The sequence below is a fragment of the Cervus elaphus genome, chromosome 12, assembly GCF_910594005.1.
Source record: "Cervus elaphus chromosome 12, mCerEla1.1, whole genome shotgun sequence".
Lineage (NCBI taxonomy): Eukaryota > Metazoa > Chordata > Mammalia > Artiodactyla > Cervidae > Cervus > Cervus elaphus.
Genome location: NC_057826.1, coordinates 54,096,369 through 54,110,274, shown reverse-complemented (window position 1 = coordinate 54,110,274; position 13,906 = coordinate 54,096,369). Strand labels below are relative to the sequence as shown.

The 13,906-nt window shown below is 45.2% G+C and overlaps 2 protein-coding genes across 3 annotated transcripts in view; one reads left to right on the top strand and one right to left on the bottom strand.

The window, feature by feature from the left end:
• CA12 (carbonic anhydrase 12) overlaps positions 1-13,906 on the top strand; it is a 62,816-nt gene that overhangs the window by 20,304 nt on the left and 28,606 nt on the right. The gene's annotated exons all lie outside the window — the stretch shown is intronic.
• On the bottom strand, positions 11,513-12,022 carry LOC122704341 (40S ribosomal protein S25-like). The gene has a single exon (XM_043918904.1). It carries the CDS (start codon positions 11,949-11,951, stop codon positions 11,574-11,576), a length of 378 nt encoding a protein of 125 aa, XP_043774839.1. The 5' UTR covers positions 11,952-12,022; the 3' UTR covers positions 11,513-11,573.

The window sequence follows — 13,906 nt, the reverse complement described above, 5'->3', positions numbered from 1 at the left end:
TGTTCAAGGTCACAAAACCAGTAGGTGGTGGAGCTGTGATCGGTAGCTTAATCAATGGCTCCAAAGCCCTTGACCTTCCTACTGCATTTCACACTGCTCTGGAAGGGAGATTCTGACAGACTTTTTTGGGGCTCCAAAATCACTGCAGATGGTGACTGCAGCCATGAAATTAAAAGACGCTTACTCCTTGGAAGGAAAGTTATGACCAACCTAGACAGTATATTAAAAAGCAGAGATATTACTTTGCCAACGAAGGTCCATCTAGTCAAAGCTATGGTTTTTCCAGAAGTCGTGTATGGATGTGAGAGTTGGACTGTGAAGAAAGCTGAGCGCCGAAAAATTGATGCTTTTGAACTGTGGTGTTGGAGAAGACTCTTGAGAGTCCCTTGGACTGCAAGGAGATCCAACCAGTCAATCCTAAAGGAAATCAGTCCTGAGTATTCATTGGAAGGACAGATGCTGAAGCTGAAACTCCAATATTTTGGCCACCTGATACAAAGAACTGATTAATTGGAAAAGACCCTGATGCTGGGAAAGATTGAAGGCAGGAAGAGAAGGGGACAACAGAGGATAAAATGGTTGGATGGCATCACCGACTCAATGGACACGAGTCTGAGTAAACTCTGGGAGTTGGTGATGGACAGAGAGGCCTGGCGTGCGGCAGTCCATGGGGTCGCAAAGAGTCAGACACGACCAAGTGACTGAACTGAACTGGAAGGGAGACAGAAGTAGCCTGGATGAAGATCTTTAGGTGTGAGAAGAACCATCAAACGGCAAGTTTGAAAACTGAGGGAGCAGCTTTAAATAACAGCAAGAGTACTGCAGGTTAGATATCAGAAAGGACTTCCTCTTTGTGAAAGCTGGTAGGTGAAGAATGGGCTCATAGCAGGTCAACACTGAGGGGCCAGTGTGCCTTCCCTTAGGTCAGGTTCCACCCTGGGGAGCTGCAGAAAGCTCACGTCTTTTATCAGATCCTCTCTTTTTGTTATTTCTAGACACCCCCAGGAATGCTGACCAGGTCACAAATCCCTGCACTGCTGTTTCTCCCCTTTCACTCTGGACCATCGCCAGGGCTTATCTGCTGGTCCTCTCTCACCACCTGATAACCGCCACCCATTGCCCAGGCTCCGGACCCTCCAAAGGCTACTGTGGGGGAGAATGTGAGGGTCAGGGTCAGCGGCAGCCTGGCTGGTTACTGGCACTGATTTGGGTCTTAGTCACCACATCTGCTAAATGAGAGCTTACTGCCTCTGTCCTAGGCTTGTTATGCACTTAAATAATTAACACTTGTTAGCATGTAGAACAGTGGTTGGTGGACTATGGCCCATGGACTAAATCCAGTCCACCACTTGTTTTGTAAATAAAATTTTCTTGGAACACAGCTACACTCACCATTCACCTGTTTGCATATTCTCCATGGCTGCTTTTTTAAAAAAAAAAACAACAGAGTTGAGTAGTAACAACAGAGACCATATAGCTCACAAAACCTAAAATATCTGCTATCTGGCCTTTGGTAGGAAATGTTAGCCCACCTCTGATGAAGAATGATGTCTGGCATGTAGAAAGTACTCATTACATGGTCACTTAAAAAAAAAAAACAACAAACTCACTAGGCCTTGGGGTTTAACAGAATTTGACTGAGGTCCTGGGGCAACACAAAGAGCCTCAAAGAAAAACCTAAAACAGGTGTGTCTGTCATCGGTGCTCCCCGAGGGCAACCACGATCCCTGACCCTGGGATCACCTACCATCAGTTGTGGGCGCCAGTCCTGCCCTTCTGGCCTGGACTCCTGTGTTTCCTCTTTGCAGAGGCCAGGCCCCAGGATGACTGACAGCCAGAGTGCTTCATTCTGTTTAGAAAAACCTCCTCTGCACTGAGTGATCTGTGTGGTCCAGGCAGGGCCATCACAATAGTCCAGGGCTTCTCAGCCTCTGCACTGCTGGCATTGGGGGCAGCAGATTTCTTTGCAGGGGGCTGTCCCTGCACTGTACAGTATTTAGCAGCATCTCTGGCCTGCCCATGTACCCACTGGATGCCAGCTGCATTCCCCGCTGTGATGACACCAAAAATGTCTCCAGATGCCACCAAACATCCCGAGGGGACAAAATCGCTCTTGCTGAGAACCAATGGCTTAGTCTGTAATAACATCACAGGTGAGGCACCGACATTCCAGTCCAGGATAGCTAAATCCCTAGAAAAACAGTGTTCTTTGCAAGGGCACAGACCTGTTAAAGATGCATCCAATTTACATCACTGGATGGCTAGACAGAAGGCTTAGCATCTTGGCCTGAAGCACCAGCAATGGGACTGTTACAGCTGGAGCTACGCTTTGACAGCAACACTGGATAGTTACCCACCTCAAGCCTGGGTCCCTAAGAGGGCTTGGCCAAGCGCCCTGCCCCATAACACAGGGAGGGTCTCCCTAAAGACAGATTTCTGGTCCCTCTCCCAGATCATAGAAAATGCTTATGTATTCCCTGCCGGCCCTGCCCCTTACCACATGCAGATTTTCCAGCTTCATCCATTTTACATCCTGCTCCTCCAAGTAACAAGAAACTGCCAGAGGCTGTAAAATAACAGGCTATTCACTGACTCACTTATTCTTTTACTGATCCTTAATGACTTAATGATTGTGGGCTGGTCACTGGGGATCAGACACAGCCATGCCTTTCCTGCACTGAGAGTTGGGAGAGCAGACAGGTCACAACAATGCAGATTAAGTCCTAAAATAGTGTACACTGGCCCTGGGGACACAAAGGTGAGGCAGAATTCCTGCATTTGGGGGGTGGTGACGTGGCTGTCAGGCTTGCCTGAGGAGCTGATTCTTGAAAGACAAAGGAATGAGCAGGACCAGGAGTGTGAGCGTGAGGATGGCATTCCATTTCAGGCAACAGAGCTCCCAAGCCAGAGAGTGTGGGTTGCAGAGATTCAGGATGGCAGCGTGCTGGAGTGGTGGTATGGGGAGAATATTCCCCCTGGGAGCAGAGGCTCTGACACCTTTTGTTCCAGACTATCTTTTCAAAGACGTTTATGTAGAAAATCATCTGTAAGATCAAGACAGTGTCTCCTTCCAGGGTAGAAAGCAGACTGGTTGGCTGCCCAGGAAAATATTGTCTCTCTCGGAGGCGAATGTTGGGCAAGCTTGCTCACTGCCTCCTCTAAACACGGGGGTTTCTTAAGCTGGGAGGGACACTCATCATGTGGAGCAAGCCAAGTGTCACAAGGCCCTCATTACATCACCCTGTGGATCTGAGCTTAGGAAACGGGTGCAAATGTCACTCTGCCGGCCCTGTGAGTATTAAACTGTGCTTCGACTCAGGAGTCTCGTGTCTTCACCAGCATCTGTGAAACTGTGGCAGGCTCACTTGTGAGTCTGGGTGAAGCCTTAGATCCCACCCCCACTGTTTGGACACATGGTAGTGTGGGAGAAGCAAAGGCTGCGGTGGGCGGCTGGCGATCACCAAGGGATATGGGGCTGCACTCCAGACCTTGGGGTTAAGCCTGAAGGCTCGAGGAGCCACTGAAGAACTTTCAGCAAAGAGATGTCTGGATCTGGATCTAGCTTGGGGAGTTGAGGGCTGGAGAAACAAGGCCAGTAAGGCCTATAGATTTGGAGCTATGCGTCTGAATAGGATATCCAGTGGGGGCAGATGAAGGCCAAGTTTAAAAGAAAGACTCAATTCGGGATCTTAACAGCATTTTTTCTGAATTGGGAGTCAATTGGGATAATCCTTTGCATTTATTTGTGGTTTTTTTTAGGACTTTCATGCCCTTGACATTTCTGAAGCATATAGACCGGATATCATGTAGAATGTCCTTCCATTTGCGTTTGTCTGAGGGTTTCTTATGAGATTCAGGTTGTCCATTTTGGCACAAAGAGTACAGAAGTGATGTGTTTATATATATATATACACACACACACATATATAATATACATATACATGCCCACACCCATACATATGTATACATATATAGACAATGGAATATTAGCCATAAAAAGAATGAAATAAAGTCATTTGCAGCAATATGAATGGACCTAGAGATTATCATACTAAGTGAAGTAAGTCAGTGAAAGAAAAATATCATATGATATCACTTATATACGTATATGGAATCTAAAAAGATGATACAAATGAGCTTACAAAACAGAAATAGAGACATAGAAAACAAACCTGTGGTTACAAAAGGAGAAAGGAGGGAGGCATAAATTAGAGGAGTTTGGGATTAACAGATACACACTGCTGCTGCTACTGCTGCTAAATCGCGTCAGTTGTGTCCGACTCTGTGTGACCCCATAGACGGCAGCCCACCAGGCTCCTCTGTCCCTGGGATTCTCCAGGCAAGAACACTAGAGTGGGTTGCCATTTCCTTCTCCAGTGCATGAAGGTGAAAAGTGAAAGTCACTCAGTCGTGTCCGACTCTTCACAACCCCACGGACTGTAGCCTACCAGGCTCCTCCATCCATGGGATTTCCCAGGCAAAAGTACTGGAGTGGGTTGCCATTGCCTTTTCCAGATACACACTACTATATATAAAATAAAAAGGACCTACTATATAGCACAGGGAACTCTATTCAATATCTTGTAATAACCTATAATGGAAAAGAATCTGAAAAAGAATATATACATGTATATATATAGTGTGTGTGTGTGTGTATATATATATATAACTGAATCACTTTGCTGTATACCTGAATCTAACACAACATTATAAATCAACTATATTTCAATTTTTTTTAAAGTTAAAAAATAAAGACAAAATATTGTTCTAAAAAAAAAAAAAGACTGCTAAGAGAGGAAAACTGTCACCTCCCTGTGCCTGAAAACGGGGGCCAGAGGAAGGAGTAGACTGTGACTCCTGGCTTTTGGCGGGTGGGTGGCAATGTTAGCTGAGATAGAGGACCTCAAAGGAGGTAGAGGTGGTTTTGGGGAGAGGAAGGTGAGAGAGGGAAAGATGGCAGGTTTGGTTATTTTTCAAATTGTTTGTCTGCCTGTCTGCCTCCCCACTCCAGTCATGTCTGATTTCAGGAGGCCATGGGACGTCTTAAGGAGGTATCCCATAAGTGATGGCTCTGGAGCTCAGGAGGAAACCCCTGGCAGGGCAGAGGTTGTGCTGAAGCCATGGGAGGGGACAGGATTACCCCAGGGGAATGTGAATGAGCGAGAAAGAGCCAAAGACAAAAACCATGAGACAGCTGACATGAAGGGCAGGTACCTACTGAGAGCTGCAAAGGGGCAGGAGAAATGGGAAAACAGCTCAGACAAACAGTATCCCCCAAACCCAGAGAGGAGAGGTTCAGAAATGAGTGGGATCACCAGGGCCAAGGGCTACAAGAAAAATGAGGGCTGAAGAGTCCACTTGAATCCAGTGGGAGGTGGGCCTGGAAGTCAGAGTCCTGGGGCCGTGAGATCTCAGTGGGGAGTGGAGGTGCAGAAGTCAGCAGTGTAGACAATTCTAATACGATGTTTGGCTGCAAAGAGGCGGTGAGGGGGACTTCCCTGATGCGCCAGTGGCTAAGACTCTGTGCTCCCAATGCAGGGGGCCTGGGTTCAATCCCTGGTCAGGGAATCAGATCCCACATACTGCAACTAAAAATGCTACATGCTACCAGGAAGATCATGGATCCTAAGCACTGCAACTGACACCCGGTGCAGCCAAATAAATAAATAAACATTAAAAAAAGGAGGTGGGGGGGCACTTCCTGGGGGTGCCCACCCACTTCAGTGGTAAAGAATCCAGCTGCCAATGCAGGGGATGCATGTTCAATCCCTAATCCAGGAAGATGCTACAGAGCAACTAAGCCCATGCACCGCAGCTACTGAAACCCACGCGCCTAGAGCCTGTGCTCCACAAGAAAACCCACTGCAGCGAGAGGCCCATGTACTGTAACTAGAGAATAGCCCCCGCTCATCACAACTAGAGAAAAGCCCAAGGCTAGAGAAATGGCTGTGTGCAGCAACAAAGACCCAGTGCAGCTGTAAATAAATGAAAGAGGCAGCGAGGGACCAGAGGAGGAAGAAGGGGGAGGTCCTCGTCCTAGTAAACAGATACCGGAAGCCCACAACTAGCTTGTTCAGGGCCGCCTTCAACTTCTGATATCCAGGGTGACCCCTGACCTGCCGTCTGACCAGCCGATCCAGTCTTGGCTGCTCACCCACAGCCTCACACTTTTAACAAAGGTGAGTGCTGAGAGCTGGGATGGGGAGAGGGAGGGGGAGGAGAGCAGTCTTTTGGTAGCTAGAAGAGGCACCTGTGACATATTCCACCCTCTCTGCCAGGGAAGGAGCCTGTCATTAAGGCAGCCCCAGCTCACATTATTTGTTCTCCCATTAGCTTCCTTTTGGTGTCGGGGAACACTGCTTCATCACCTTGTATAGAACACACCTTTATTATCACGAATGTTCAAAAGTGTTCCCTCTTCATTCAGAAGTTAGTTACAAGTAACAGCCTCCCTGGCCCCCAGACCCTCGCTTCCAGGAAACCAGGTTGTAATACCTCCACCTTTGTTTCATGCAGGCTCTGTTCACAGTTTATGTTCTAAAACCCAGACAGGGGGAACACCAATGCTTCATTTCAGTCAATGATTATTTTATAGTAGACAAGAGCAAGTTAACCAGAGTCAGATATTTAAACTACAATGAAGAGCAGCACTATGAAAGGAGAAACAAGCTTGATATATTCATACAATGGGATAATCTTCAGCCATAAAAAGGAGTGAAGTACATTATGAATGAACCTTGAAAACATTATAGTATGTGGAAGAAGCCAGACAACCAGAAGAGGCAAATCCATAGAGACAGAAAGTAGATTAGCTGTTGCCAAGGGCTGAGGGCGCGGGAGGGGCAGAGAGAAAATGAGAAATGACTGCTTAGAGAATATAGGGTTTCCTTCGGGGTGAAGAAAATGTCCTGGAACTAAACAGCAGTGATGGCTGTGCAACACTATGAATATACTAAATGTCATTCACGGTAAATGTGTTATACGTGCGTGTGCCCGTGTGCTCAGTCGTGTCCGACTCTGTGTGACCCCATGCACTGTGGCCCGCCAGGCTCCTCTGTCCATGGAATTTTTCCAGGCAAGAATACTAGAGTGGGTTGCCATTTCCTACTCTAGGGGATCTTCCCAACCGAGGGATTGAACCCGTATTTCTTGGGTCTCCTGCATTGGCAGGCGAGTTCTTTACCACTAGCGCCACCTGGGAAGCCCGGCTATGTTATATACATTTTACCACAGTAAAAAATTAATTAAAAAAAATATCTTACCTTGACACTGCAGAATAAAAAGCTCTGGCTCCAACCCCAACACCATCGAAGTAATGAGGGCTTTCCACCAGTGCTTCTTAACTATGGCTGCGCACCTGAGCAGAATCACCTGAGAAGCTTTTTAAAGCCTCCTGTACCTAGACTCCACTCAAGACCAATTAAACCAAGTCTCAGAGGCTGGGGCTGGGGGTAAACTGAGAAGGTCTTGGAGATTCCAGTGCATAGTTAGAGTTCAGAAATACTGAGTTAGACTAGACCAGTGCTTCTCAAAGTGTGGTCCCCAGACCAGCAGCAGCAGCATCATCTGGGAATTGGTTAGAAACACAGATTTGGGGACTGCACCCAAACCCTTCTGAATCAGAAACTATGAGAGTGTTTGAGTCATCTCTGTTTTAGTAAGAAATCTGTATTTTAACAAAACCCTCCAGGGGAATCTGATACACACCAACATCTGACACCAACTCTCCTGCATCTAGACCAAGATAAAGAGTTTTCCTCCACCATTGACTGTTTACTGAGCATCTATCATAAGCTTGCTTTGTGACAGATGCTTTGGAAGTGTAGAAACCTACCTCAGCTCGCCTCAAACATCTAACCCATCTAGTGAGTTAGATTCTTGGGAAAGAAGTTGTACATTAAAACAAGATGAGCCTTTTTTGTGATTGAACAGTATTCCATTGTATGTATATACCACATTTTATTTACCCCTTCATTTTTTGATGGGCACTTGGGTTATTTCCGCCTTTTGGCTATTACAAATAACTCTGCTATGAATATTAGTGTACAAGTATCTGTTTGAGTTCCTGCTTTCAATTCCTTTCATTACATACCTTGGCTTCCCAAGTGGCTCAACGGTAAAGAATCCACTTGCAGTGCAGGAGACAGGGGTTCGATCCCTGTGTTGAGAAGATCCCCTGGAGAAGGAAAGAGCAACCCACTCCAGTATTGCTTATAAAATTCTATGGACAGAGGAGCCTGGCAGGCTACCATCCATGAAGTTGCAAACGAGTTGGACATACCTTAGTGACTAAATAACAACAGAATTGCTAGGTATTATAATAATTGTGTTTAACTTTTTAAGGAATCACCAAACTATTTTCCACAGCCATGTACCACCAGGAATATACATTTGGGATGATGGGAAAAGTTCTGGAAAGGGTTAGTGATGATGACTTCACAACAGTGTAAATGTAATTAATACCACTGGATTCACTTTAAAATGGTAAATTTTATGTATATTTTACCACACACACACATGCAAGATTAAAGACATGAAATGAGCCATGAAAACAAATTTAGAAAAGCAAGTTATGTTCCTAATGGCTCAACATTGAATAAAAATGACTTTAAACACCATAATTATGTTTCCATAATGACACATATAACAGTGCATTAAAAAGATGGTGTGTGCAGTTCTTACTAGTCAGAGATGGTCCCTGCCTGAGCATGGAGAAAGAATATTTTTAATATGCTTTTTTTAGGAGGGTAGGGCAGGATATCTGGCTCTACTGGGGACTTAGCATGTTTACAGTGACCAAAATTCCTTTGTGAACCAGTCAAAGAAGATCAAAGAGAATAACAAGTACTGAGCATGGAGACGTGATGGCCTGGCTAGGTTTCCCCGCTGGGGTTAAGCTGTTACCACCTCAGCAACTTGGCTAACTTATTAGTGGTTTTTGTTCAAGAACCACTTTGATGTGTGGGCTCAGAGGGAAGAGTCAGGGATACAGGAATGAATGGGATGAGCTGAGAGCCCAGCACGGTGGTTCCCAACCATCAGTGAGCACCAGAATCACCCACTGGGCTTGTTCAGTGACAGATGCCAGGCTCCACCCCCAGGGTGTCTGGGTCAGGGTGTCTGGGGTGCGCCCAAGGTTTCTAACAGATTCCTAGGTGATGATGGTGGTGATGCTTGTCCAGGGACTGTACTTTGAGAACCACTGGTCTACTGGGGTTGGTAAGTGTAAGGTGCCTCTAGGAAAGACAAATGTAAAGGCTCCATGGGAGCACCAGGACAGGGAGACACTTGGTCCTGCCTTTGGGGAGTGAGAGGGGCAGGAGAGGGTGTTTCAGGGAGATGAGATGCAGCTGGGTGTGTCTCAGCATTGCTGCAATACAGAGGGGGTGGGAAGCAGGTTCAGAGGAGTCCTGAGAAGTAGGCAGAGCTTCACCACACTGAACACTGAGGCAACAGAACCTAAAAGGGTGCCAGAGACAGGAGCAAAAGCAAACAGCTGGCACCATCTATCTTTGACAGCCAGGAAACCCCACCCTCCTCCCTAGAAAAGCCTTCCCTCCAGAGAGAACCTGACAAATGCCTGGAAGCCAAAGGTAAATGACTGCAAAATCTCCTCCTAGCTACACCCATACCTCCCTTCTCCCCCAGGAATACTGGGAAGGGATTACTGGAGAAGGAGGGGCCCTCTAAATATGGCAAGGTATGGGGGAAGGACTTCCCCAAGGCCAGCAGAGAGCTGAGTTGACAGCCCCAGTCTTGCAGCTCACCTTTGTTCACCCTCCAGCCTGCACTATTGGCCCCACTGCCATGGCTAAACCAGAAGGGCTGCCAAAGAGTGGCTTGGGAGGACTTTACCCCGTCCCAGTCCCTTCCCTCTCAGAGTGACCCCCCCAAAAAAAATTGAAATAATAAAAGGAAAAGTTTGATATAAAGTATGGATTAGAGCATCCTTAGAAAACTTTCTTATTTATATTGAAATAAGAATAATCTTTCTTATTGATCTACAACAATTAAAAACCAAGGAAGCAGAATGGGCCTGCTATGGCTGTCCAGCTTTAAGTTTTGTAAATAATAAGTAACCCTGATCCTCCAGCCCTTGCTCTACTTCAATTCTAACATTAACAAAGAAAAAGCTTCAACACCAGTTTGGCTCCTTGACCTCTGTTTATAATAAAATCATAAGACATCACCAGTTAATCATTAACCCATCCCTCTAGTAGCCGTCTTTCCTTTGGGGCAGGATATAGGGCTTTATGGCTATGCCTCTCCACTCGACTAGCAGGAAAACAGATAGCGAGTCAGCATAGTGTGGCTTTCTGCTCAGTGGGGACAAGAATCCAGCCAGGACAGATACTGTGGGAACCCCATACTACTGAACAGTTCAGCTCCCTGACTTGTATGAGAAGCCATATATCTTTTAATGAACTCCAGAAGTGAACTGCAGGAGCTATAAGATATATATTAAACATATTTTTAGGATTTCCCTGATGGTCCAGTGGTTTAGAATCCACCTGTCAATGCAGGGGACAGGGGTTTGATCCCTGGTCCAGGAAGATCCCACATGCCTTGGAGCAACTAAGACCGTGTGCCACAGCTACTGAAGCCTGTACCCCAGACCCTGTGCCCCACAACAAGAGAAGGCACTGCAATGAGAAGCCTGAGCACCCTAACTAGACAGGAGTCCCTGCTCACTGCAACTAGAGAAAGTCTGCACACAGCAACAAAGACCCAATGCAGCCAAAAATAAATAAAAATTAAAAAAAAAATTTTAATGTGACTTCTATATCCTAACAACATCCTGAGATGTGTAGTATTTTAAAAATATTTATTTATTTATTTGCACCAGGTCTTTACTTGCGGCATACAAACTCTTTAGTTGTGGCATGTGGGATCTAGTTCCCTGACCAGGGATTGAACCCAGGTCCCCTGCACTGGGAGCATGGAGTCTTAGCCACTGGACCACCAGGGAAGTCCCATAACGTGTGACATTAAGATGGGTTTAGAGAGGATACAGCGGAGAAGGCACCTGACTCCAGTACTCTTGCCTGGAAAATCCTGTGGACGGAGGAGCCTGGTAGGCTGCAGTCCATGGGGTCGCTAAGAGTCGGACACAACTGAGCGACTTCACTTTCACTCATTGGAGAAGGAAATGGCAGCCCACTCCAGTGTTCTTGCCTGGAGAATCCCTGGGACGGGAGAGCCTGGTGGGCTGCCGTCTATGGGGTTGCACAGAGTTGGACACGACTGAAGTGACTTAGCAGCAGCAGCAGCAGCAGAGAGAATACAGAGGCTGCCGTCTCTTCTGAATGGGGTCCCGTGGCTTAGCTGTGTTCTCTGTGGCTCCAGCCACAGGACCACAGAGGATGGATGACCCCTGGAGAAAGGTGAGTCCCAGCTCCCTGAAAGGAGTGTACCTGAGCAGGTGCCGAATGACACCCACTCAGCCTTGTCACAGGGCAATGCCCAGCCTAGCCAAGAGGAAGCCAGGTGAACCCTAGATTCTTTCTGAGTCTTTTTTTTTTTTTGATTTAATAAAGTTTTATTTTTTAAAATGTACAGCTGGTGGGACCTGTTCATGCATCTTCACCAGCAGCTGGGGCATCTCCACCCTTGGTGTTTCTGGTGTAAATCACTTGAGCTCTGTGCTTTGAAACTAGTTTAATAAGTCCTTTACTAAGGAGTTCCTGAAGGGCTGCTCTGGCCAGGGAACCACGAATCTTCAGTCTCTCAGAGACGACAGCTGGAGTTATAAGCTTATAGTTGGGAACTTCTTTACAGAGTTTGTCATACGTTGCTTTGTCAAACAAGACTAGGTTATTGAGCTTGTCCCGAACTTTGCCTTTGGACCACTTCTTCTTTTTGGCCTTGCCCCCAGATTCGTTCACTGGATCTTTGTCTTTCTTGGCCGACTTTCCGGCATCTTTCTTCTTCTTGTCGTCCTTGGGCGGCATAGAGAAGGCCGGAGAGCAACTGCGACCACTGCCGCCTCTCTAAGATGTCGGACAAAAAAGCTCTTTCTGAGTCTTTATATCACATACACAAAAAATATACAAGCTCTCTGCTGCAGCAGGGCCTCTGAATGCTCTGTGCCTGCCCTTTGGAATGCTATTCCCCAAGTCTCACTCACCATGGATTCAGTCCCATCCTTTAAGTCTCAACATTAATGGCAACTCTTCTGAGAAGCCTGCCTGTACCACTTGGTCCACTGTAGTCCCTCCATTTTTCTCCATCAGCCCTTGCTTATTTCCTTCATAGCATTGATTTCAGACTGGAATTATCTTACTCATGTACATTGGTTTGCTTATTTGTAATTTATTATCAGTCTTTTCTTCTTTCTTTAACATTTATTTATCTTAGGTTGGGTTGGGTCTCGGTTGTGGCTCATGGTCTCCAGAGCATGGGCTCAGTAGTTGAGGTGCATGGGAATGGTTGCTGAATGGCATATGTGATCTTGGTTGCCCAACCAGGGATTGAACCTGCACCCCCTGTATCAGAAGGCAGATTCTTAACCACTGGACCACCAGGGAAGTCCCTATTATGTTAAGTTCCATGAGTACAGAGACCAGATCTGTCATGTTCTCCATTGTATCTTCCATACTAAATACAATGCCTGGCCCATAGTAGGAATGTTTGTTGAAGAAATGAATGAATTAACTTCAAAATTAAATAGCACTCCAAGGAGGGTATTTAGTGATTTTCTCCTTTATTCAACATTGGAATACTCATTCTTAAACTGAAAGTATCTATTTAGTTAAGTGTGTATTCAAATTTGATACACAATGACCATTTTCAATTAATATACATGCCCAGAGGAGGGGCATTTTTACCAGTCAGATCTTAAAAAACAAACCTTGTGGACTGATCAAAAGCTTTTATTGTACTAAAATTTTGACTGTTGGTTTAAAAAACAAAAAAGGTGTGTCAACATCTAGAATGTGTAAGACCTTGTCACTATAGTTTAATCTGTGGGGACAAGTTTTGATCTGGCTGTGTTTTGGTAGTCAGTCCAAAGAGACAGGCCCCAGAGACAGTGGTCAGGACCAGCTGCCCAGGCGTTCACACAGACACTGAAGGGTCTATTGTGGCTACCACCACACCCTTGTTACCATACCAATGTCAGGGGCGCCAGGTAGGTCTGAGAGACAGACTTAGAAAGGCTCCAAAGGACAAATATCAAAATAAAATAATAGTGAAATGCTTTTTTTTTCGGTCCAGACTTGTCAGATATAGTCCAAGTTACAGCAATATTTATCTTCATTAAATTTTCTGTTATCCTTAAGCACATAGGATGCAGTCAGTGAGAAAGAATAATCAGTAAGAAACAGCAATCAAACTGTACCAGTAATTACATGGTTCTGGTTTCTACGGAGCTATATATGCTTTTTTTTTTATTATAATATATGCTGTCACATATGCAGTATATCTAGTAAATGTAGAAATTACTCAACCACATTAAGTGTTTTACTTACCCCTATACCATGTCTGCAAACATTATAAAATACTAAAATTATCCTTCATTTACTTGCATAGATTGTCATTTGCCCAAAGCAGTAGTGAGTCTGTATGTACATAAGTATGAGTAAATACACCCATGTTGGAGAGAAATAAGAGGAGGACCTGTAGATACAAAGAAACCTACGGGACATGTTAACCAGTCATGATACATAGACCTTATTTGGACCGTGATTCAAACAAACTGTTTCATAAATATATGAAACTTTAGCACATTCAATATCTTATAATAACCTATCATGGAAAATAATCTGAAAAAGAATATATATATATATTCTTTTTATATATATATATATATTCTTATATAAATATATGTATATATATATAACTGAATCACTTTGCTGTACATCTGAAACACTGTATATCAACTATACTTAAAAATAGGAAAAAAATT

Excerpts from the sequence above, each read along its gene's own strand:
- LOC122704341 (XM_043918904.1), bottom strand. The coding sequence starts at position 11,951 with ATGCCGCCCAAGGACGACAAGAAGAAGAAAGATGCCGGAAAGTCGGCC.